The sequence below is a fragment of the Otolemur garnettii genome, unplaced genomic scaffold (genome assembly GCF_000181295.1).
Source record: "Otolemur garnettii isolate 467f Iridium unplaced genomic scaffold, OtoGar3 scaffold00089, whole genome shotgun sequence".
Taxonomy (NCBI): Eukaryota; Metazoa; Chordata; class Mammalia; order Primates; family Galagidae; genus Otolemur; species Otolemur garnettii.
Window position 1 is genome coordinate 5,290,227 of NW_003852484.1, and position 27,042 is coordinate 5,317,268.

Sequence of the window (27,042 nt, forward strand, 5' to 3'; positions counted from 1 at the left end):
TTCTTAACTTCCATTTTTACTTTCATCAAGAGCAAGGGCTCCTGTATTTTTTGGTTGTAGTATTGTAGCCTCATTTATTCTCTCTATTTTATTTCTCTCAATTCTCTTTTCTGATAGAGATTCTTCTACTTTTCTCATTTTTCCCACATAAATCTCTTATGGAACAGCTAAGATATCCCCCATTTTTTGTCTTTCTTCTTTCATTCCTATTCCCTTTTCCCTCTCTCTCCTTAATTTGATACAACTGTATTTTTAATTATCTTTATCTATTTTTATTTTACTACCGAGAGCTGGAGTGGCACATATTTGGTCTGGCAGGGAAGTCATGGCAATAGTCTGGCTCAAGGAAGTCAAGAGATCATGGTTTATGGAGCCCTTCTAAATTTGGCCCTGTGAAGAAAGTATTGGCAAGTCCATACTGAAGAATTTTTCTATTTCTTTTTCATTCTTATCTAATTTTTCCCTCATGTTTTTTGTTTTCGCTGTTTTCTTTCTTTTCCTATTTTTTGCAGAGGAAGAGTTGGCTTTGCTCAGGCTGGTAAGAAGCTCCTGATTTCAAGGAACATACCCAGCCTGGCCACTCAAAATTCTTTTGTTACAAGTGTGGCATTAGTACCATGCCAATCAATACCATTTCTTCTATTACTCTCATTCTCTCTTCCTGTCCTCCTTCTCTCCTTTTCTTTAATTATTTTCTTTCATCCCCCTTCCTTTTTGTCTTTTTATTTTATTTTTCTCTTTCTTTCTTTTCCTCTTGTTTCTCTCTACTCAATCTTTACCCTTCTCTTCCTTTTGGTCTTATACCAAGAGGCCACTTTTACACCTAAGCTTTGAGACAAGGTAATTTGAAGCAAAGGAGGAAGTAAGAAGGAAAATGTAGGACAAGGAGGTGAACAAAAAGAAAGCACACAAGGAGGAACCAACAGAAAAATTCAGGTAACTGTAAAACCAAAACAGAGCAACTCCTCCAAGGGACAATGAGGCAACTATTACAGAAGACTCTACCTATAAATAATGAATGTATTTGACAGAAAGGGAATTTAAAATATGGATGATAAAGACAGGAAAGGGAATGGATGAGAAAATGGAAAGACAGAACCAAAAGACAGACAAGAAATATGTAGAACATAGAAAGGATATGGTGGAGCTTAAGGAAATGAAGGAGACAATCAGGGAATGTAAAGATGCAGTAGAAAGTACCAAAAATAGATTAGACCATATAGAAAAAAGAACCTCAGAGCTAAAGGATAAAGTTTTTGAGTTAATCCAGGTAATCAAAGAAGCAGAAAAGAAGAGAGAGCAAGTAGAATAGTTGCTCAAAGAACTACAAGACTTCACAAAGTGTTCAAACATATGAATAATAGGGATCCCTGTAGGGGAAGAAGATTGTCCCAAAAGAATGGAAGCCCTACTGGAGACTATCATAAATGAAGATTTCCCAGGTTCTATAAAGATCCCAACACGTTCCTTTTAGATGGATATCAAAACCCAGGTTATCTCAACCAAGAGCTTCTCCAAGACATTTTGTAATAAACCTGTCCAAAGTCAAGACAAAAAAAAATTCTGTAAGCAGCCAGGAGTAAGCACCACCGGGGCTACAGGGACAGAGCCATTAGGATGACAGCGGACTTTTCAACTGAAACCTTCCAAACCAGAAGAGCATGGTCATCCACTTTCAACATTCATAAACAAAATAATTTTCAGCCCCAAATTCTGTATCTAGCTAAACTAAGCTTTAAAATTTATGGAGAATCAAATATTTTATACAAACACTAAGGAAATTCACCACCACAAGACCAGCTCTATAGGAAATACTTAAACCTCTTCTCAACTTTGACCACTACAATGGACCACCAGCAAAGTAAACACCCACAAGCCAAAGGTCAAAACGTAGCTTCCACAATGGTGCAAAGGATAAAATTACACAATGGACTTTTACCAAATAAGATGAATAGAGTTCCACCACACTAATCAATTCTCTCAATAAATGCCAATGGATTTAATTCCCCACTTAAGAGGCAGAGATTGGCTGATTGGATAAAAATAAACAAGCCATCCATATTCTGTCTCCAGGAAATGCACCTAGTCTTGAAGGACAAATCAAGACTCAGGGTAAAGGGATGAAAAACAGTATTTCAAGCAAATGGAAATCAGAAGAAAGGAGGGATTGCAATCTTATTCTCAGATACAAGCAGATTTAAAACAACTAAAGTTAAGAAAGACAAAGATGGACATGTCACACAGGTCAAGGGAACAATACAACAAGAAGACATCTCAATTTTAAATATTTACGCAAACAACTAAAGTGCTCCCAGATTTATGAAACAGACCATGATGGGTTTGAGCAACATGATATCCCATAACACCATCATAGCTGGAGACTTCAACAGCCCTCTGACAGGATTGGGCAGATCCTCTAAACAGAAATGAAACAAAGATACAAAGGACTTAAGTGTGACCCTAGAGCAAATCGGATTAACAGACATATACAGAACACACCATCCCAAAGCAAAAGAATATACATTTTTCTTGTCAGCCCATGGAAAATACTCCAAAATACATCACATCCTAGGATACAAATCAAACTTCAGTAAAATTAAAAGAATTTTAATTATACCTTGTTTCTTCTCAGACCACAAGGCAATAAAGGTAGAACTCAACTCCAACAAAAACGTTCATTCTCTCACAAGGCATGGAAATTAAACCTTATTCTGAATGATAGTTGGGTCCAGGAAGAGATGAAAAAGGAAATTGTTAAATTCCTCAAACATAACAGTAATGAAGACCCAGTTACCAAAACTTGTAGGATAGAGCAAAGGACTCTTAAGAGGGAAATTTATCACATTAGATGCTTACATTCAAAAACCAGAAAGACAGCACATCAACAAACTCACAAACCATCTTACATAATTGGAAAAAGAACAATCTAATACCAAATACAGCAAAAGAAAAGAAATAAGCAAAATTAAATCAGAGATTAATGAAATTAAAATAAAAAGAATCATTCAGAAAATTAATAAAACAAAAGTTGGTCTTTTGAAAAAAATAAAATCGATAAACCTTTGGCCAGATTAACTAGAAACAGAAAAGTAAAATCTCTAATAATCTCAATCAGAAATGATAAAGAATAAGAACAGATGCCACAGAGATACAAGAGATCTCTGAACACTACAAGAAAACTCTATGCCCAGAATTTAACAATGTGGAGGAAATGTATCAATACCTAGAATTGCACCCTCTCCCTAGACATACCAAGAAGAAACACATTTCTTGAATGACCAATTTCAAGAACTGATATTGAGGAAACAATAAAAATATCTCTCAACAAAAAAATGCCCTGGTCCGGATAGCTTCACATCTGAATTCTATAAAACCTTCAAAGAAGAGCTTATACACATGCTGCAGAAATTATTCCAAAAAGTTGAGAAGGAAGGAATTTTCTCCAACATGTTCTATAAAGCAAACATCACCCTGATACTAACACCAGGAAAAGACCCAATCAAAAAGGAGAGTATCAGACCAATTTCACTAATGAATGTAGATGCAAAAATTCTCAATAAAATCCTGGCCAATAGATTACAGATGCACACTAAAACAATCATTCATCATGATCAAGTATGTTTCATCCCAGGGATGCAAGGCTGGTTCAACATATGGGAGTCCATAAACATAATTCACCTTGTCATCAGAAGCAAAAACAAAGACCATATGATCCTTTCAATAGACACAGAAAAAACATTCGATGAAATTTAGCATCCTTTTCTAATTAGAACACTTATGAATATAGGCATAGGTGGCACATTTGTTAAACTGATCAAAGCCATCTATGACAAACTCACAGCTAATATTCTACTGAATGGAGTAAAACTGAAAGCTTTTTCACTTAGAACTGGAACCAGACAAGGTTGTCCTCTGTCACCATTACTATTCAACATAGAAGAAAATAAAGGGCATCCAAATGGAAGCAGAGGAGGTCAAACTCTCCCTCTTTGCTGATGATATGATATTATACTTAGAGAACCCTAAAGACTCAACCACAAGACTCCTGAAAGTCATGAAAAAAATACAGTAATGTCTCAGGATATAAAATTAATGCCCACAAGTCAGTAGCCTTTGTATACACCAATAACAGCTAAGATGAGAGGCTAATTAAGGACACAACTCCCCTCACCATAGCTTCAAAGAAAATGAAATACCTAGGAATATACCTAACAAAAGAGGTGAAGGACTTCTATAAAGAAAATTACAAAACTCTAAGATAAGAAATAGCAGAAGATACTAACAAATGGAAGAATATACCATGCTCATGGCTGGGAAGAGTCAATTTTGTCAAAATGTCTATCCTTCCCAAAGCAATCTATAGATTCAATACAATCCCCATCATCATAGTTTCAAGATTTGGAAAAAATAATTCTCCATTGTATGGAACCAGACAAAAACCCTATAGCCAAGGCAATTCCTAGTAATAAAAACAAAGCCAAAGGCATCACCCTACCAGACTTTGGGCAATACTACTGAGGCAGAGGAAGGGATTGCTGAAAACAAAATGGGTAGACCTTAAGTGACAAACTGAAAGACTTACTCACAATCTTAGTAAATAGAGAGGCTGACTCCCCAGGTGGATTGAAAGACTCCAGCTCTCTCTGCCATCAGTGGCCTTAGACAGAGAGTAGTTGTAATTTTTTTGCGCCTGTGGCTCAAAGGAGTAGGAAGCTGGCCCCATATGCAGGAGGTGGCGGGTTCAAACCCAGCCCTGCCCCCCTCCCCAAAAACCAAAACTGAACTACAATTGATAGGAAGATGGTAGAACTTCAAACCATCCTATGCCAATATGAATAAACCAACCTTAGAGGGATTTAGCAGTGGAAAAAATCAAAATCTTGCATGCCAAGCGAAGCCTTCATCTGATAAGCAAGGAGGAGACATAGGGTCACAGCAGCAGAAAACAAGACGGAGTGAAAGAATGAAAGCAGTGATTTAGAAACGCTCATCTGAATCAGAAGTGCCTGGAATGAAAGTAGGAGCCCAGTTCAGGAGGCATGACATCTTGACATAACTTGCAGACAGATAAGAAAATAAGCATAAATTTTGGGCAAGGAGAGTTCAGACCAGTCTCTTAAATCTTAATTCTTAAAACATGAATGGCCCAGAGTAAAGGACCATGGTTTATGCAGGAAATTGTGCAATCCTGAGTAAAGACTATTGTCAACTTTGTTTTTTACCCTGATCAGGACCTAACAAGTACCAGAGAATAACCGTTATAACAATAATGACTATTACTATTACAGCCAATAATAATAATTGCCACTACTTATGGAGTATTGACTTCGTGCTAGGTACTAATGTTAAACACTTTAGACCTAAGCCTTATAAAGACCCTATGAAACAGATAATATACTTCATAACACAGATGACGAAATCAAAGCTTAAAGAGATTAAGTAACTAAATCAAGATAAAGTAAGAGAAATCTGAATTCCAAATGTATGTTTTGAAAACTGTATCTGAGAAAAGCCAAAGCTTACTCTTTTACCATATCAGTATACTGCCTCCCAGCTAGTATGGTTTATGATTTTATACTTGAAGTATTTCTTAGTTTTTCTGCAGTCAATTGGCCAATAGGGTTCATCTCAGTCAGGTATGCCCAACACTATTCATGCATGTATTTCACTCATTCATTATGTACTGAGTGCCTACTATGTCTTAGGCAGGGGTCTTCAAACTTTTTAAACAGGGGCTAGTTCACTATCCCTCAGACCACTGGAGGGCCAGACTACAGGCCCTGGGACCAGTCAGCTGCTAAGCAGGACAGGCAGCGGTGGCAAAAATCCCCAGTGGGCCGGTTTAATGTCCTTGGCAGGTCGCATGTGGCCCATGGGCCATAGTTCAAGGATGCCTGTCTTAGGGGGATGCCATGGTAAATAGATGCAGTTCCTGCCCTGTAACATTCTAGTTAGGAGACTTATCCTGAAATGCATTCATTTTAACCAAGCATGGCATAATGGTAAAGCTTTGAAAAGCCGACAAATACGCCATTTACTTTCCCAATTCCCCACAACCTGTATTCTTTTCCCTAGGTCACGGATTATGTTATCTCCTCTTCCGTCCTTCACATTCTTCAGTGTCCCTGAGGGCATCTCCGTCAGCTACCCACAGATTTCCTCATTGTGGTGGCCCACAAGCCACTAAAGACAGTTACCTCCCAGTTTTTATGACTGGGCTGACTTGATGGTATCAAGGCTCACTGTAGAATCAAGGGATACTGCTTAATTTAAATCCATCTGACTGCACTGAAAAGACATGCATCCACAATAGCTCAGATTGAGTTTACTATAACAAGCAATAAGGAGATTCTCACATTAATCTAGCTGTTAACAAAGCTGGCCTCAATAAAGCTGCACCAGGAGTGTCACTCTGAAGATAGACCCTGGCAGCAGTATTCTATGAATCTTTGCACTTGTGTTCCACAATTGACAAAAATTAACAGTGTTCCACAGCTTCTTTCTGATATGCTATTAACTATGATTTCTTTCTCATCTGTTACCAACTGCAATTTTCCAATTGGTTACTTGGATTAAATTCTTGGAAAACAGTGAAAATAAAATCATCTCTGCTTCTGTTTGGGCAGTGCCAGGCATCACCAGGCAGTCTGCTGATGGACTCACCTTGTTCAGACATCCAGCTCTCATCAATTGAGGTACTGGCACAGGATCATGTAATTCAAGCATGGTACCCCAAATTTTGTTTGGTTTCAGACACTTCTCATCTAAGTGCCCTACTCCAGTTCTGTGTCAAAAACTCCCCTCAAAATCCCCAGGAACAAGTTTTCTATAATTGTAACAACCTCAGACAAGTTTTCTATAATTCTAACAATCACAATATTTTGAAGTACCATGAATGGATAGATGCCATTTGTAACACTAATCCTATTTAGAAGATCTTACTGCTTTGAATCATTTAAAAAGTAGGGGGGTGTGCTAAACTAGTGTAGTATAAGGGAAAGATCATGGACTTTGGATTCACACAGCCCTAAGGCTAAATTTCTAATTTGGCTTTCACTCTCTGTGTGATACCGACAATTACTCATCATTTCTGAATGTGGGTCCTCTCACCTCTAAAATAGGGCTAAAAATTGGTATGAGGAGTAAAATTACATTTAAAGTTCCTGGTAAACATAGGTGTTTGATAAATTTAAATTCCTTTTCAACTAAAACTTAGTATTTGCAAATATATTCAATTATTCAAAAGATATCAAAGTGCCTGTACCTAGGCTGGGTGCAGTGGCCACGCCTGTAATCCCAACCGTCTGGGAGATGGAAGCAGGTGAATCGCCTGAGCTCACACGTTTGAGACCAGCCTGAGCCAGAGCGAGACCCATCTCTAAAAAGGAATAGCCAGGCATTGTGGTAGGCACCTGTAATCCTAGCTACTTAGGAGGCTGAGGCAAAAGAATTGTTTGAGCCCAGGAGTTTGAGGTTGCTGTGAGCTATGATGCCACGACACTCTACCAAGGGCAACAAAGTGAGACTGTCTTAAATAAATAAATTTATAAATAAATAAAAGTACCTCTACCTACTATAAACCAGGCACTATATTAAGGTCTAGAGATGTAATCATAAATGAGACAGGCAGTTCAAGTCTTCTCAAGGAACTTACAAGTCAATCTAATAAAAAATGTTTAAGGTAGATTCAATCCATCCAATACAAATTATGTGCAAGGAACCATGCTAGGCAATAGGGGGAGGAGGGATGGGAGGATACCAAATGAATAAAAGTATTGATTGTATATAAATAGGAGCATTCTAATTAGGCATGAGATATGTACTTTACAGGGAAATTTATAGTTCTTTGACAATAGCTTCAAAAATCCAGAAACACAATTTTCAGCTTTTAGAAGATAGTTTCTTAGGTATTTTAGCTGTTCAATAATCTGGTTACATCTATCTTAAATTCAACAACTAGATAGTTGGGAGTCTTTATTAAATTAAAATAGCTCCTTTGCAAGCAGTAGGCCTTCAAAATTTGCCAGTCTACTCAGGTCTTTACCTACACCATTTTTTAATTTCTGCTTCCTTTCCTTTAAAGTTTCAAAGCTCCTCACGATATAGAATAATTTTTCAAAGCTTTCTATCAGGCAGCTTTATTCATAATTATTGAGGTTATCTTCTTCCCCTTAATTTCCCTGATTTGCAATCTGAACTCTATTTCTCTCTCTCCCTCTCTTTTTTTTGTAGAGACAAGAGTCTCACTCTTTTGCCATAGGTAGAGTGCTGTGGTGTCACACAGCTCACAGCAACCTCCAACTCCTGGGCTTAGGCGATTCTCTTGCCTCAGCCTACTGAGTAGCTCGGACTACAGGCGCCCACCACAAAGCCCGGCTATGTTTTTGTTGTTGTTGTTGTTGTTGCAGTTTGGTTGGGGCTGGTTTGGAATCCGCTACCCTCGGTATATGGGGTCGGCGCCCTACCCACTGAGCCACAGGTGCCGCCATTGACTCTATTTCTCAGTCATGTTTGCGTGGTTTTTTTACCCTCATTTTACATTCCTGTCACTCATTTATCACAGATTTTTAAAGCATATAACTGTATTATTTTAAATATCTGCAGTTTTCATACATTAAGGCTACTGCCAGGGTGTTTGCTTGATCCAAAATAAAGTCTATTTTTAAAAGGACCCTTTCAAAACAGATAACTCATGGGTTTTAAAAATATTCCATTCTTGGGCTAAACTGTAAAGTGTATCCTCCCATGACTACAGCTCAATCCAAAATTAAAGTCTGACAAAACATTTCTCATACAAATGACTGACAAAAGAAAAGCTTCTCTCCTCTCTGTCAAGGAGGAAAACAATTTAATGCCATTGATTATACAAAACTATTTGACCTTCTTATGCATGAGGTTTCTAAAAAGAAAGGCTAAGTACTGTTCTTATTTCTATTCATGACTTTTCAAACTCATAAGAAGTAATTTGAGAAAAGACTGAATTTGGGACAAGGAGGAAAACACATGTTAGAATTACTAAATAAGTGCCAGAGTTGGGATTTCCCCAGTTTAATCGTTTAATTTTAATTTGCAGTAAAACCTCAATGCTTTCTGAATTCTTAAACTTATCAGCTAAGTTCAGCTCTCTCAAATCAAAAATCTTCTCACAGCTCCCAAATTCATTGCTAGTCCTCCAACTTAGACCCTAAACCACATAAGTGCATCTGTTATTAAGCCAAAAAAAAAAAATCCTTACTTGAAATATACTTTTTATTATTTAAAAAATCCTGTCGTGCAAGTAGGGAAGGTATTATCCATATTTTATAGACGGAGCCACTGAAATCAAATCCTTTGTCTGAGGACACAAGAGTACGTAACAGCCGAGACCAAGTAAGGATTCAGGAGTTCTGATTTCTAGTCCAGCTGCCGTCACACGTCCAAGTCGGCTTTGTTAATCCCTGGACTTTACTTTCCTGGGCTTTGCTGTCATGAGCCACCGAATTCCTGTTCTGACACAATCCTGCTGACTAGGGGCCCCACGCAGAAGTGAAAAACAAGTGGGCGGCGCCCCATGACGCGCTCACACCCAAGGCCAGATAATCAGTGCTGCGGCTGTTTCCTGAAGCGGTCTCGGAGCCCGGGGTCAGGTCATCAGACTCGGCCGAGTACCAAGAGCCGCCGCCAAAACCTCACGGGGCCGAGAGGACGACTCTGCGGCCCGCAGGTCTTTCCGGGCCGCGCGCAGCCCCGCCACGCCGCGCGCCATGTGAGGCGGAGCCTGCCGGCGCAGCGGCGCGCGCACTCCGGGGCCTCGCGTCGCGTGACTCGGCCGGGGCGCGCTGGGCCGGGGCCGGCTCGCGCCACTTCCGACTCATCCCGGGGTTCAGGTTCCGGGGCGCCGCGGAGCTCGCGGCCCGCGCACCGCACGCGGTGTTCTGGGGAATCCCGCGCCGGGCGCCGCGCGGCCGCCAGGATGGACGAGGCTGGAGCGGCAGTGGCCACGGCGGGGGAGGCCGAACTGAACTGGTCCCGCCTCAGCGTGTCCCCCGAGACGCTGGAGTCCGAGCTGGAAGCGCGAGGCGAGGAGCGGCGGGGCGCTCGCGAGGCGCTGCTGCGTCTTCTGCTGCCTCACAACCGTCTGGCGTCACTGCCACGGGCGCTGGGCACTGGCTTCCAGCACCTCCAGCTGCTGGACGTGAGCGGCAACGCGTTGACCACTCTCGGATCCGAGCTGCTGTCCCTGCGCGGCCTACGCACGCTGCTGGCCAAGAACAACCGGCTCGGCGGGCCCAGCGCGCTGCCCAAGGGCCTGGCCCAGTCGCCGCTCTGCCGCAGCCTCCAGGTGCTCAACCTCAGCGGCAACTGTTTCCAGGAAATGCCTGCCTCGCTGCTGGAGCTGCGCGCGCTGCAGACCCTGAGCATGGGCGGCAACCAGCTGCAGAGCATCCCGGCCGAGATCGAGAACTTGCGGAGGTGAGTGAGTTTCTGCGGGAGGTGGGAAAAGCGCGGTGCGTGTGTCACGCAACTGTTCTGGTTTTTTGCAGGCTCTCTCCTTAACTGTGTGTTAGTCAGTACTGCCCAGTAGTCTGTGTAGTACAGATCTAGTAAGATTAGCTATATGATATTATTTGGTATGTTGTGTCTGATTTCCGAAGATTTTCGGGCCAGTTTTCATGTCGTTTTTCTTGGATCTTGGGCGTGAACCGAACTCAGTGGGCAGTCCAACAGATGTAAAGCTTGACGTTTTCACTGGTTCCTCGAAAGTCTTAAGATCAATACATGCCTTTTCCGTGGCATGGCAAGGGCCTCTCATCTGACCCTTGCTTTCCACGACCTTCCTATCTCCCTTTTTCTCTATAGCAATAACCACAGTACCATTTGTGGAGTTCAGTGAGGTATACACTTTCCCACGTAGGAAAAGCGGCTTGTAAGTGCTAGCACTGGTACCCAGTCATTAAATACGTGTTGAGTGGATGCAGTGCCTTTGTGCATGTGCTGTTCCCTCTGCCTGGAATGTTTTCTTCACCTGGCAAACTCCTATTCATCCTTCAAAACCTATCTCAAGGATAACCTCTTGATCACTTTCTTTACTGCTCCCTGCACAGTAAATTATTGCTTAAAATGCACTTTGTAACTCATTCATCCTGTCATTACATTTACCATATTGAATATAATCGCTTGTTTACAGGAATTATCTGCCTCATCTATTAGATTTTCTAGTAAACATATTTTTTTTTTTTTTGAGACAGAGTCTCACTATGTCACCCTTGATAGAGTGCCATGGCGTCGCAGCTAACAGCAACCTCAAACTCTTGGGCTTAAGTGATTCTCTTGCCTCAGCCTCCCAAGTAGCTGGGATGACAGTTGCCCGCCACAATCCCCGGCTATTTTTTTGTTGTTGTTGCAGTTGTCATTGTTGATTTAGCCAGCCCAGGCTGGGTTGGAACCCGTTAGCCTCAGTTTATGTGGCTGGTGCCCTATCCACTGAGCTATGGGTGCCGCCTAGTAAATGTATTTTTAATTTAATGTAATGTCAGGATAATAAAAGTCCCCTATGGGTGCCATTCAGGAGAGGGAAATAAAGCAAGAGCATGTGTATTGTTCAAAGTGGAAAATCGTGTAAAATATTTTCACATCCTTTGTTGCATTTTCAGAGATAACAGAATGTTAGAGGTGGAAGGATCACAGAGTTAAATGTAGTGAAAGGAACATTGGCCTGGGAATACGAACTCTTGGTGTCCCAGCCTTAGGCAAGTCACTTAACCATACCTATGTCCTAATCATAGGCATGAAGGAAACATTTGAACAAGAAGTCCCTTCATTTACTCCTCAACAGATATTTATTGAGTACCTGCCACACATCAGGCACTATCTTAGGTGCGGCGATACAGTGGGGAACATGTTCTTGCCCTTGTGAAGCTAACATACCAGCAGAGGAGACATGTTAAACAACTCACTTCATTACTTAGTAACAATGGTTATAAGTTCTATGAAGATGTGCAGAGTACTTTAAAATAAAATGCCAGAGGGACCTGACTTATTTTTGTCCTTGAGCAAGTAATATTTATGATTTTGGAAGAAGAGTCAAATTAACTAAGGGGTGGGGTGGTGGGATCAGTCCAGGTAGAGGGAATAGTGCTTGTGAAAGCCCAGACATAAGAAGAAAAGTACTTAAATTCTGAAAGAAGGACATTGTGCTAGGGAATTGAGCAAGAGGGTAAGTGTTAAATATAAATTAGACCAGTCAGGCCTTGTCAGGTCTTGAAGGCTGTGGTAAAGTTTGGATTTTAACCTAAATGCACATGGGAGAATTTTAAGCTCATGTGTCTTGCTGCTGCTTTGCAGGAATGGGCTGGGGAGAAGGTAGAGAGATGAGAAGAGATTTTGAAGGCTCATTAGAAGGAGGCCATTGTGGTAGGATGAGAGATGATGGTAATTTATGCCCTGGTAATAATAGGAGAGATGATTTAAAAAGTAGAAAGGTTGGAGAGAGATTTAGAAGTAAAGTTGACAGGCCTTGGTGCCTTCTAATACTAATGTTATATAATTACAACCTTGGAATTTTCTCAGTATACTAAGGGGAACCCAGGGAAAGTTTTTCATCACATGGGGGAAAAGATAGCAAAAATCTCATTTACTAAATACTTACAATGCAATAGGCCCTGTCATTGGCACTCTAAATATGCTTTTTAATTCTCGTAATGATTCTATGAGATGATATACTCCCTTTTTTCAGAAGAAAATGAGGCTCAGGGAAACTAGGTTGCAAGATCATAGAGCCAGTAAGTGGTGGAACTGGATTTGACCTCTACAGTCTTTGACACCAAACCCATGAGTTTTCCACAATGGCAGAGTAAAACCAGAAAATGAATCTTTGCATTTTTGTTCTGTTATATATGTCATCAGGAGGATTTGTCAAAGTCATTCTCCTCGTTGACCTGATTTTCTGGGCTAACAATTGTGCCTTATGTGTTTATTGGTCATTGTGTCTTTGACATCTTTAATGTCAGTGTTTTCATTGTTCAGTTTTAGGCTCTATGTTTATTGATAAGAATAAGTAAAGGTTTAGGTTATGCTCCAGTTAGAAACTCTGAGTGTAGGCTAAAAGGGATATGTAGAAATTCACTCTTACGGGAAGAAACAGCCTTGGCAATGACTTGATTCACCCCTTCTTTTTTTTTAAGATGAGGAAATTGAGATTTATTATCAGTGACTTGCTTGAAGTCAAATAATGAGGGTGAGAATTACATGGGTCAAACCTCAAAGACTGGTAAGTATTCACAACTAATAGAAAGCTTCAAGAACGTAGAGGTAGAGTTTGAGTCACTTAAGCCCTAAGTATTCTATCCAAGAACACTATCTTCTTTTAGAATATACATGGGTTCTATAGGTCTCGTTGGTAACCCTGATGTATATTGAATACTATGCCATGTTGCTTTTTAAATCAGGTCTAGTGTTTTGGCACATTAAGAAGATATCTGCCGGGCAGCGCCTGTTGCTCAGTGGGTGGCACCGGCCTCATATATTGAGGGTGGTGGGTTCGAACCCAGCCCTGGCCAAACTGCAACCAAAAAATAGCCAGGCATTGTGGTGGGCACTTATAGTTCCAGCTACTTGGGAGGCTGAGGCAAGAGAATCACCTAAGCCCAGGAGTTGGAGGTTGCTATGAGCTGTGACATCATGGCACTCTAATGAGGGTGATAAAGTAAGATTCTGTCTCAAAAAAAAAAAAAAGAAGAAGAAGAAGAAAACACCTGACTTCTTTAAAAGCAGCATTTAAAACATGCTTCCCTTTCCCCCTAACCTTCATAATTCTAGGAAGGAGAATAAATAAATATTTTTGGCTTAATTGGTGTTATTGACCTCTCCACATTTAACAAGGTTTTTTCAGGTATGTTTTTGTACCCTATTGATTCTTTCCCCAGTGGTAAAATCTTTTTTTAAAAAGAAGGGTTTCCGAGAGATCATTCAAAGTATAACAAATAAATAGATACTAAAAATCTTACTTATTCTTATGATCAACTTCATTCCCCTGGAGTAAATTAAGCTGAGTGTGAGCCATAAGGTTGCCAGAGTAGATTCTTTCCCTCAAAATACGAGGTTATTTTTCCACAAATAAACATAACTATTTGGTGACAGTCTATGAGCAAACTTGTTTTTGTTTCATAATATGCTGAAAAATAGGTTTGCTTCATATTTTGACCTGTTTATTCTTCTGAATCTTACTCTCTGTTTCTCTCCATTAGCTTAGGCATTAATTGAAGAAAAGCTTAATAATTTATCACCCAGGATAGCAGACTTTAAATAAACAAAAGCTTCAGGGTTGTTCAGCATCTGAGATGTTAGATATTTGGAGAGTAGGTTTGAGCATGAGTTTCATTGGTACTCTTTCTCCAGCCATTTCTTTTTAAATCATGCCTTTCCTGTTTCTGTAAGTGACCCCTCTCACTATTAATTTGGTTTTAGAAGAGTAAAATATAACAATTATGATAAAATAAAAGCTAAAAAATAATGCTCTGGGATGTTTTGAATTTAGTGTACTACTGGTTGAAATCTTAGAAAAGAAGTGACATGATCAGGTGGTGAATAGAATATGGTAAAACCTAAATAAAACACTTTTTCCCCATTTAGACTCAACATATTGAGTTTGTCTCTGGTTCTCAACTTCTTCCCTCTACTTCTTTCTTTTATTGCCTAAGTTTTTGGCACAAATACCAGGAGAAGATGCCTCTATTAATGTGTCTACTTTTGAACTTATATGTACTTTAAAATCCTGTTGTGAGTGATAGCATTTGAAAATGATTTAAGGAGTATACTACTTCAAGAAAACTCTTTATTCCCAGATGTTCTTACCTGGTTTTCTCTTCTTTTCTGTTTTCTCCCTCTTTGTACATCTCTGTTTTACTTTAATACCATCTCCTTTTAACCAGTCATATAAGATAGAACTAATGTTATTGTAGTATTTAATGCCTTTTTATTTTGGGTGAAGAAGCAAAAAGTATTTTCCTCTTTTTACCTGGGTTAAAGTTGATTGGCACTAAGGGGGCCAAGTGTATTTTTTCAGTAGGTCATTGTCCCTTGATAGAGTAAAAGTACCCACTTTGGTATTCCTAAGGATTGGAAAGGTGATAAACTTTTCAAGAAACAACTTTAAGGCTGGTCTGTTAATATTAAATAAAAAAGAAAGGAAGAATTTGTTCCATAAATTATTGATGTTTTCCTATTTTCTATATTTGTCAAAGAGTAGAATTATTCCAACATTCCAACAGTGCAGTGTTAATAAACACAAGAACTTAAACTCTACAATTTTGCTTCAAATTCAGCAAATTTTCTTTTTCCTCACAGAAAAGTATATTTGGAAACTGTATATTTTAAAAAATTAATTACCATAAATCAATGAAAGGTATCAAGTCCCTAGAACTTTGGAAATTGAGTTTGAAAGTAAGAAATACTTCTGAAGGTGTAAATTTAATATGTAATATGATTAGTGTTACTTATCAGTTGCCAAAGAGAATTTACATAATTGCAAAATTTTGGTCCTGGTTATATTTTAGAACTCACCAGATCCTTCTCTGCCAAAGTCATAGCAACTGCAAATGTTTGACATCCTTTCTATGTGTCCCTCCTTCTGAGTCACTGAAAGAAGATACAGAGTAGTAACTGACCACCAGAGGCTAGTTTCTCTGGGTCCCTAGCTTAGTAAATTCAGTCTGCTGTCACAAAATACCACAAACTAGGTGACTTACACACAACATAAATTTATTTTTGCTCAACTCTTCCCTTACACGCTGCTCATTAAATCATTTCTTTTTTCCAGGATAGTTTCTTCTCCATTCTTGTGATACTTTACTAAGAAGAATATGTTTCAGCTCCATCCAGGTTAATACAAATGATAAAAAGTCTTCATCTTTTTAATGGCTGAATAGTATTCCATGGTATACATGTACCACTGTTTGTTAATTCATTGCTGGGTTGATGAGCATTTAGATTGTTTCCATATTTTGGCAATTGTAAATTGAGCTTCTATAAACAATCTAGGGCATATGTCCTTATGATAAAATGATTTTTTTCCTTCTGGGTAGATGTCTAGTAATGGGATTGCAGGATCAAATGGGAGGTCTAAGTTGAGTTCTTTGAGATTCTCCGTACTTCTTTCCAAAGAGGCTGTATTAGTTTGCAGTCCCACCAACAATATAAAAATGTTCCCTTCTCCTCACATCCACACCAGCAACTATAGCTTTGAGACTTTGTGATGTGGGCCATTCTCACTGGGGTTAGGTGATATCTCGGTGTAGTTTTGATTTGCACTTCTCTGATTATTAAGGACAATGAGCATTTTTTCAAATGTTTATTAGCCATGCTGTCTTCCTCTGAGAAGGTTCTATTCATGTCTGTTGCCCAATAGTAGATGAGATTCGATTAAACACTTTACTAAGGGGAGAGAAAGCATCACTGATGAAGAGAGGTCAAGGCAGCCAGTAATGAGAAGAATTGATGAAAACATTGCAAAAGTTCATCAAATTGTGCATCAGATCATCAGCTGTGAGAAGCCTAGTGGACCAAGTAAACATTGATAGAGAAACAGGAAAATCTTGATATGAGAAAGGGGTGGCTTTTGCATCACGAAGATGCACCAGCTCACATGACATTGTCTGTGAGGGAGTTTTTAGTCAACAACAATTAACTGTTTTGGAACACCCTCCCTAATCACCTGATCTAGCCCCCAATGACTTTTTTCTTTACCCAGAGATAAAGGAAATACTGAAAGGAAGACATTTTGGTGACATCAAGGGTAATAAGATGACAGCTCTGATGGCCATTCCAGAAGGAGTTCCAAAAATCCTTTGAAGGAAAGACTAGGTATTAATGTATAGTTTCCCAAGGGGAGTACTTCAGAGTTGAGTGTAGTGATATTCAGCAATGAGGTATGTAGTGCTTTTTGTAGGATGAGTTTGTGAACTGAATTGTGAGACCATTCATAATTATGAACTCACTTAATGGGGTAAATGGACAGAAATCCATTTAGAGTGAATCCCTAAGCTGAGAAATCTTACTGAGTTATTCTGTAGTGCAGCACAAAGAGATAAAGAAATGCAAAGTATGAAAAAAATGTTAAGGTGTAGAGGATAGATTTTTCTAATCAAACTGCTAAGAGCAATTCTAGAAAGGAAATAAAGACCAGGTGCAGTGGCTCATGCTTTTAATCCTACCATTTTGGGAGGCGAAGGTGGGAGGATTGCTTGAGGCCAAGAGTTTGAGAGTTTGAGACCAGCCTGAGCAAAAAGGAGACCATATCTCTATTTAAAAAACAAAACAAAACAACGACAACAACAAAACAGAACAATTAGGTGGGCATGATAGTATACATATGTAGTCCTAGCTACCAGGGAGGCTGAGGCAGGATAATCACTTGAGCCCAGAAGGTGAGGTTGCAGTTAGCTATGCTGACACCACTGCACTCTAGCCAAGCTACAAAGCAAGACCCTGTTTTGAAGGAAAAAAACCCAAAAAGAATGAGAGAAAAGGAAAGACAGCATACAAAGTACTAATGGTCATATTTCCCACAATTAAAGAACTCTCTAATCTGATTATCTGGAAATGTCAGAGTAAAACTTCAGAATAATAAAGATGAATAGAGGAAAAAAAATGTTTAAAGCTTCTAACAAGGAAAAAAAAAAGATTACCTGCAAAAGAACAATAGTAATATTGGCTGTAATAAGATAATGGAACAGCATCTTCCTAGGGCCAACAAAAAGTAACTGCCGACCTAGGATTTTATGTTCAGCTAAATTATTACTCAAGAGGGAGGGAAAAATAAAAATATCAGAGACAAAGGAGTCAAAGTTTAATAACCATGAGTTCTTGCTGAAAGATTTTCTGAATGTCATACTCTAAGAAAAATGACCCTTGCAAGAAATAACAAGCCTCCAAAAACAAGGGCGAATAAAGAAAATCGGTAAAACCTATGGTAACTGCTGATTGGAAATAAACCTATTTAGTAAATCGAGGTGGAGCTAATTCCAGATGATAAAAAGAGAAGGACAGAGAAGGGAGCATGAGTATGTATTTTGAGCTCAAAAGAAATTGAAGGAGAGACCGATTAGCAAAAGCGAAATAACATATACAGTTCAAAACAGGAGAGGGACAAGGGGTGTGATACAACTTTTGGGGGGCGGGATACAAATATAAGAGTGTCCTTATCTAACAAAAGCAATCAGTGTAACCTGGTTCTATGTGCCCTCAATGAATCCCCAAAAATAAAAAATCACATTGCATACCTCAAGTATATAATTTTAATACAAATTTTTTAATAAATAATAAATGAAATAAAAGAAACAGAGGGAGAATAGAACAAAAGGAAACTTGATGAGCACAACAAACAACAGAACTAAAGGGGGAAAGGTGCTAAAATATACCGTGGTATGGAAAACACAAGTCCAGACATATCAACTATCAGTTACACCTAAAATAATGACAAACCAATAAATTTAAAGTAAAGGGCTAGAAAAAGATAGACCAGGTAAATCTTACTGCACTGGGCAGCAGTCTGCTCTTCCTGCTTCTACTCCTGCCCAAGGTGCTCCCCACCACTTCTTCAACTATTGGTCACACAGCAGCCAAAGTAATCCTTCTAAAGGACAAGTCAAAGTAAATGACTAGACTTTGTTCAAAACTTTCCTTACAAAGGCACAAAGAACCTTCTGTGATCTGGCTTCCCAGGCTACCTCTTAGACCTCTTTGATCACCTTCGTCCCTCAGTTACTCTGATCTACCCACGCTGGCTGTGTGGCTGTTTGACAACACCAGTCACTTTTCCAGTGCAGGAGTTTATACTCACTCAGTCATTTCATTTAGATCTCTGTTCATATGTCATCTCCTGAGAAACCTCTCCTGACCACTCTAGGGTATCACCTTCATCACTACCTGATTGCCTCCCTTTTTCTTTATGGCACTTAAAAGTATCCAGCATAGTGGATGTACACTTTATGGCACTTAAAACTGTCTGGCATAGGCTTGGCACCTGTAGCACAATGGTTACAGCACCAGCCACATACACCAAGGCTGGCAGGTTCAAACGAGGTCCAGGCCAGCTAAACAACAAAGGACAACTGCAACCAAAAAATAGCCAGGCATTGTGGCGGGTGCCTGTAGTCCCAGCTACTTGGGAGGCTGAGGCAAGAGAATCGCTTAAACCTAAGAGTTTGGGGTTGCTGTGAGCTGTGGCACCATGGCATTCTATGGAGGGTGATGTAGTGAGACTCTGTCTCCAAAAAAAAAAAAAAAAAACTGCCTGGGACATGCATTTACCCATTTATTGTATCTTTCTCTCTCTTACTAGAATGTAAACTTCAGGTCAAGAACTTGGACCTGTATTTACATGGTATTCCCTAAAATGGTGCATGGCACATAATGTTAGTTCATATTAGTTAACTAGACATTTTATATTATATATGGTATTATTCCATTTTAAAGAAGAGGAAACTGGGGCACAGCAAGATTAAGTAACTGGTCCAGGTTTTTATATTGATAAGTGGTAGAACTGAGATTGAGTGAAATAAATACTAACAAAAATAAAACTGCTAAGCAGTACTGATAGTCAGAGGAAATAGATTTCAAGACAAAATGTTCTTAAAGAACAAAGACAAATGCTTCATATAATTGAGGAACACTTCAAGAAGTTTTAGCAGTCACGAATGTATGGCTGTATAGGTGAGAGAGAACAAAAATTGGCAGAACTCTGAAGGCAAGAAAGCAAACCATGGTAATGAAAGGAGTCTAACCACCAAACCAAGGTGAAACAGTAAGAGAAATATAAAAAGTGTGTTTCCTTAACAAGCTCAATCCTAAGAGCTATAAATTCTTTTTACAGGTTCGATACATGAACAAAAGTAGAATATCCTCAAGGCCACAAAGAAACAAAGTTATGTGAACATATATTTAATGACAGCAAAGCTCTCAACAAACGAATGAGAAGAAGCCACATAACCCATGAGAAAGATGGGTAAATGATGTGAATAGGCAGTTCTCTACGGATTTATAAATGGCTAGAATCATGTGAAAAGATGCCACATTTCACTAATAATTAGGGAACTGAAGAGTTAAAAAACCCAGAATAGTGCCATTTTCACATCTTTAAATAGTTAAAAAAAATTAAAGCTGTTCTCATTTAAAACATTTAATAAAATATTAACTATTAGAAGAAACTGTAACTTTAATTTCATAATAGTGTTCAATTTGGACAGACTCTGAAGAATGTATTTGCTGTAATAAGAAAAAGGAGAAATGTAAAGACTTCAAATATGGTTTTTTACTCTTTTCAAAAAAAGGATAGTGGTTTTCAGTTGCCTATTAGTATAGCAAATTCAGGCATACCAGCATGGAATTCAGGGTTCCTATAATCTGGCCTCATCTCTGGATTCCTCAGGTTGTTTTTTCTCTTCTTCTATTAAAAGGCGTCCTTACTATATCTAAGAAGCCCTCTCCAACCTAATGTCCTCTTTCCTCACATATGCATGGGCTGAATTTGTAGCCCAGCTGAATCCATACATTTTGGGGAAGGCTTTTCCAATTAGAACTGCTGTGGCCTCTTCTTACTTCTGTTTCTTTTCATTCAACCCCTACATCATTCATGAATTGTCCCTCTTATTTTGGTATTTTAATCATGTAATGCTTATTTTTGACCTTTTGTTTAACTGTAATAATGTGTAACATTGGTATATGCTTGTGTGCTTAACTATAGGACATAGGATAAGCTCCTGAAGAATGCATTATTTCTCTAGGGAGTGTATAGCACATAACAAGTCCTAAGTAAAACATTTGCTGAATGAATAGATGAAATATGTTCATTGTAGTAGAAACAATGAGTATCTTGTCCAACTTGTATTTATTTACTTTTTTTTCATTTATTTATTTTTTGCAGTTTAGAAAGTTTATATCTTGGAGGAAACTTCATCAAAGAAATCCCACCAGAATTAGCAAATCTGCCTTTTCTGACTTACTTAGTATTATGTGACAACAAAATCCAAAGTGTGCCTCCTCAACTTTCACAGTGAGTAGTTTCAAGCATTTATATGTACACAGATATCCATGCCTGGTGATAATTGTTTTGCATTTACTCCCATATTTTATGTGTAGAAAAGAAATAGGTATTCTCAAAGTAAATGATATAATTCTGAGGTTGTTTTTAATTTCCCTTTTAAATGCTCTTGTTTATTCCTCAAAAATATTTGTTCAGCCTATTTTCTATAATCAAAGAATAAAGTATTACTTTAGCATAGATTTCCCTGGAATTTTTAGTGATTTTGCTTTGTACTTGGTACAAAGCATTCCTGTCTTAATGAAGCTTCACACATACAATGTGAAGAATCTTCATTCCTGTTGCATCTGAAATCTTTCCTTTTTTAGATATCTGAATGATAGAGCATTCCCTCTCCCACCCCCACCAAATATCTTTAACTCTAGTATTTTATATCAGCTAGCATACTAGAATACTCTGCAAGTATTCTGTGCTTGCTGAGATTTCAGGGGCAGAAGTCCTTCATTTACAAATTTGCACTCTGATCTGGTTTTAGCACCTTTTTATTTTACTTCAGTTGACCTTAATCTTACTTGCTCATTCTAAGGGGGAAATCATGCTCTATACAATACACACACAGACATCTCCCCCCACCACACACACACACAGACTTAATTTTCTTGGTAGCTATGTTGCTTACTGCCATTGATTTTTTTTCATATACTACATTTATTTTAGGTTGCATTCTCTTCGTTCCCTCAGTCTTCACAACAACTTGTTGACATATCTCCCTCGAGAGATCCTCAACCTTATTCATTTGGAAGAGTTGAGTTTACGAGGAAATCCATTGGTTGTTCGTTTCGTTAGAGATTTAACCTATGACCCTCCAACTCTTTTGGAACTAGCTGCACGGACCATTAAAATTCGAAATATCTCCTATACTCCCTATGATCTTCCTGGGAATCTTCTTAGATACTTGGGGTTAGCCACCAATTGCCCAAACCCAAAATGTGGAGGTGAGTTAATTCAGTTTTCATGTCTTCCACTCATTCAGCTATGTTTCTGAATTTAATGATCTAAGTATTGTTTTAGTTACCTATATCTTATTTCAGAGAAAGATAATGTCTGTTTCTGTTCGCCTTATTCTTTTGCCCTTTTACCAGAAAGATGTTTCACCCTTTAGATTTCCTCCTTTTATTTTCTTAATTTTTTCCATAATTTTAGGATTAATTTTACAAAAGAAAGTACCCAGTAGGTCTCATCCTGTTTTGGAACTGTTACAAGATATTAAATCAAGATGGTAAAATGAACAAAAACATAAAGGAAGCATCAACAGTTCTAATTGTTTAAAATGAATTTCTAAAGTTTTGGATAACTTTCATGTTTGTTTGAAGGACATTTTCTTTGACTCACCATTCTGTGTAGGGTATATCTTTATAGGGTGTGATTCATGATGTATGAAAGTGAGCTAAATGTATGCTGATTTTAGGATGTACCTTAGAACTCTAAACTCTTTTAAATCCATGGTTCAAAATTTCTTTAGTTTGGATTTGGGGAGAATCAAGCAAGTAATACAAGGCAGAGTAAGGTAAGTATTCCAAGGAATTAAAAATGTTGGAAGTCAAAGGAAGGAAAGAGTATATTGAATGAGATCTAGAAAAGATGAGATGATTCTTGAGGTATGACTTAGATTTTGATAGGGTAAGATTAAGGTTATGAAACTTTTCAGATGCAGAGTACAAAATGGAGACAGCAGTATGGGGCAGAATGTTGGATTAGCAATAATTTTGCTCAGATGTACAATTAGGGGAGTGATGAGAGAAAAGGTACACTGAGGCCAGGTTGCTAAAGGCTTAAAGGGCCCCAGGGTATCTGTGTGGGAATTGGTGATCCATAGCAGGTCATTTTGTTTTAGCTCCCTCATAAAAGACTACTTTTTAAAAAATCCAGTAGGTACTGAGGAAGTGCTGCAGAATGATAATCGAAACCAGTTGAGATTTTCCCTGAAGTCCCCTCTGGTCTTGAAACTTTTATAAGGTTAAAAGGAGAAAATGATTAAATTCCTCAAAGATTGTTAAAAGTTAAAAAAGACACTTTGGGTTGAAAAAAAGACAATACTCTAGGCCATGTCTAGTCATTCAGCAGGTAGAGGTTATAGTACTGTGCTAAGTAGGAAGTGCTTAAGGTTTTCTCAGTGATTGTCCTTTCTTGAATTGGCTATCACAGTGACAGGAAAATACAGAGGACAGTGTTCACACCAGGCCTTCAGGCCTACTCTAAATCTAGATTTAGTCTCTTCTTCGAATTCATTCTTTTTTAGAAAAGAACCTTTGCAAGAATTCTTTCTCTCTCTCTTTTTTTTTTTTTTTTTTTGGCGACAGAGTCTTACTTTGTCACCCTCAGTAGAGTACTATGGCGTCATAGCTCACAGCAACCTCCAACTCCTGGGCTCAAGCAAGTCTCCTGCCTCAGCCTCCCAAGTAGCTGGGACCACAGGCACCCACCACAACGCCCGGCTATTTTTTGGTTGCAGCCGTCATTGTTGTTTTGGTGGGCCCGGGCTGGATTTGAACCTGCCACCTCAGGTGTATGTGGCAGGCACCTTAGCCACTTGAGCCACAGGCGCCAAGCCGAAGATATAAATTTTTATTGTGCCCAAGCAATGTGGTAAGTGCATTATATGCATTATTTCATTTAATTCCCACAATCTTATAAATGAAGAAGGTACTATTATGACACTCATTTTACATATGATAAAATTCTTAAACAAGCCTTAGAGAGTTAAGAAACTTGTTAAAGGTCACAAAGCCAGTTAGTGGTAGAGTCTGGGACTAAATTCAGACGGTGTAAATTTCTTAGCCACTGCAAATAATTATAATAGGAAGTAAATACAATATAAAGAAAAATGAACAGAGTATTATGAGAACTCTGAGAAAGAATACTAAATTAACTAAACTATAACTTATAGCTGATATATTTTAAAGTAGTTTATTTTTATACCTTTTACTTTATAAACCAGAAGGTAGTTATAATGTTAGGATATGTTTTAGAATTTAAGGAAGCAACTACTATATTTATCTCTTATTTATATATGATTATAATTTTCTAAAACTATGAGCATTTTTGATAAGCCCTAACTTGTTTTCTACTGACAAAATTATTCAGAAAGATTTAGTTTCTACTTATAAAATGCAGAAGGCCTATTATATTTACTATATATCTACATACTCATTTACAAGATACAATCTTCCTACCTATTCACATCTGCTACACTATAAACCACATTTGCAAATAAAACAATTTTCAAAAGAAGAATAATTCAAAAGATGGCATAAGTTAAACTAGTAGTAACACATTATTGCCTCATGGTGGCACAAAAAACATTGTATCACTAAGTTGAGAAACTATATGTATTAAGTTTTTGTTGATGTTGATAGAGTACACACCTGTTAGCAAAGTTCCCATGACATTGACAGCTAAACGAGCCACACTAAGTGACTTTGGTAATGCATACTGGATACATAAATGAGAAAGCAACTGGATAGCAAATATCTGCAATACAAAATCAATCCAACTATTACACACTTCTCAAGTATATCTCTAAGTATTAAAAATAAAAAATGTTTTTATATAACATGCAAAACTGGACAGAGAGCAATTGTCTTTTTTTATTTCTTTTTTTTTTTTTTTTTGGCGACAGAGTCTTACTTTGTTGCCCTCTGTAGAGTACTATGGCGTCATAGCTCACAGCAACCTCAAACTCTTTGGCTCAAGTGGTTCTCTTGCCTCAGCCTCCCAAGTAGCTGGGACTACAGGCACCAGCCAGAACACCTGGCTAGTTGGGTTTTTTTGTTTGTTTTAAGAGAGGCTCTCACTCTTGCTCAGGTTAGTCTTCAACTCATGAGCTCAAACAATCCATCTGTCTCTGCTGCCCAGGATTAAAGGCATGCCCAGCCTTCTGATATAGTTTCTTAAGGACTTCTTCTTATACTGGTGTGCTGTTTATATCAGGAACAAAAATGATTCTTGAACTGTTGAAGATAATATATAAAATCAACCATTAGAAATTTTTATCCTCAGATTCATTAGTTGTTGATTCATTAGTTGTTGATTTGTAAGTTAAAAGTACTTTTGTATTTTGTGAGATATCTTCTTTTGTAGTTGAAGATCTCACAAATGACAAGATAGTATTATATTATTTTAGCTCATAGTAACTCCATAGTGCTTTATTTTATTCCATCTATCTTCATGAAGCTAACATATTTTGGGAGGATTTGTTATCAGTCTGTTGATTAATTCATTGAATATATCTACTTTCCTAAATTGTTCAGAGTAATACATGTATACTACAAATTTCCCCCATTAGATTATGAGTTATACTTACTAAGAGATTTAAAAACTACAGTGTTAGTAGGGAAATATCAAGGAAAAAAGAGAAATTGGAATCATTGTTTCTCCTTTGCTTGGACCACATCTTTTTATTTTGGTTCATTACATGATAAATATATAGTAGTTGATGTCACAGGAAACTTAGCAGAGTATAAAGGTTGAGATTGCTCACCAGAGAGGCAATGAGACCCAAAGTTCTAAATATTCTGGTTTTACTGCAGTAATTGTAACAGTCTTTGTGTTTTAGAGATGTACAGTATCTTTTTAAGGATCAGCTAGAATCTAGAGTATGGTAACTTCTGTGTTCCTCTCAGCTCTAGCTCAATTTTTACTTCGCTGAGTGGGGATAGTTCAGGAGCACTACTAACTCAGGAATCAGAAGAGTTGAATACCACTTTCAGTCTACCCAACAATATGTAATTATGTGAGAATCAAATGAGATCATCAGTGAAATAGCTTTGAGGCATGTAGACTGGAGCCTATTGGAAATGTAAAATGACATTTTGTTTCTTTCAATTTTGCCTTCCCCATACATAAGAACAGGAGTACCATAAGCCATCTCCTTTCTACAAATTTTGTGTATAATAACTAATTCTTTAAGATCATTATTAAAGGAATTCTTGTTTTGTTTTAGTCTCCTGACTGTAAGGTGGTACCAAAATGGGTAGCCTGGGGAATAGAGGGAGGGTACTTTAGGTATCTTGTAATTTCCATCAGCCACACTTCCCTGAGTCACCCAGAGAAAATAAGCTAAGTAAGCAGTGTCCTTTCTGTGCCTGCTCCCTTTAAGATAAATCTCCTTGCCTTCTTTCTGTAGCCAAATTTTCCTAAGACCTTCCAGTAGGTTTATGAATAGCTAGCTATAGAGGCAAATATTACCTCTGCTTAAGATTGACAGATGTTCTCTTTTGTGACATTTCTCCAGCACTGTGGAGAAAGGGTTGGAAAAGAAACTGTGGTTCCTTGCTTTGTAATCATCACTTTGTATTTCTTCTCTCTAGGAGTCTACTTTGACTGCTGTGTCAGACAGATTAAATTTGTGGACTTCTGTGGGAAGTACCGCCTCCCACTGATGCACTACTTGTGTTCTCCAGAGTGCTCTTCCCCTTGCAGTTCTGCCTCTCACAGCTCCACATCCCAGAGCGAATCTGACTCAGAAGATGAGGCTAGTGTTGCCGCACACAGAATGCAGAAAGTTCTTCTTGGTTGAACAAGGATGCAGGGTGGTGTAAAAACTGAGCAAAGGAGAAGAAAAGAAAAAGAAAATAGAGCTTGAATTTCACCAGAAACCTTATCTTCATCCTGAGTATCTATGAAAGAATCAGGGATGATGCAAAGCATTCTGTTTTATCTGCCTATTCAGCAGGAATGAGGCCTGTTCCATGTTTGGATTCTTTGAGTACTATTTACTCTGAATGGCAATTCTAAATTTGGCGGATCGTTTGCAATTTTCATTCTGGTTTTGCATCAATCACATAGTGGAATGGTGCATTCCAAAGAGCAGAGCAATGAAAAGCCATGAGTAGTGTTAACTTGTAGGAGTTGGGATGATGAAAGCAAGAAATTATCAAAGCTGTAGTTATCACCAAAGTTATACTGGGGTTTAGGTTGAACACTATACCATAATAAGGATTAGCTTTTCCTTCTTATCTTTCCCA

General features: G+C 38.3%; 1 protein-coding gene across 1 annotated transcript; it reads left to right on the plus strand.

Annotated features, from left to right (window-relative positions):
• The first annotated feature begins 9,310 nt into the window (after positions 1 to 9,310).
• On the plus strand, positions 9,311 to 26,740 carry LRRC58 (leucine rich repeat containing 58). The gene is made up of 4 exons (XM_003795130.3): positions 9,311 to 10,452; positions 20,900 to 21,028; positions 21,734 to 22,011; positions 26,386 to 26,740. Exons 1-4 carry the CDS (start codon positions 9,551 to 9,553, stop codon positions 26,592 to 26,594), a joined length of 1,518 nt encoding a protein of 505 aa, XP_003795178.3. The 5' UTR covers positions 9,311 to 9,550; the 3' UTR covers positions 26,595 to 26,740.
• The last annotated feature ends 302 nt before the right edge of the window (positions 26,741 to 27,042 follow it).

What these genes read in the sequence shown, in the direction of transcription:
- LRRC58 (XM_003795130.3), top strand. Translation starts at nt 9,551, where the DNA reads ATGACGCGCTCACACCCAAGGCCAGATAATCAGTGCTGCGGCTGTTTC. An exon ending in GAGATCGAGAACTTGCGGAG is followed by an intron (nt 10,453 to 20,899) that starts GTGAGTGAGTTT and finishes TATTTTTTGCAG; the next exon opens with TTTAGAAAGTTTATATCTTG. An exon ending in CCCAAACCCAAAATGTGGAG is followed by an intron (nt 22,012 to 26,385) that starts GTGAGTTAATTC and finishes TCTTCTCTCTAG; the next exon opens with GAGTCTACTTTGACTGCTGT.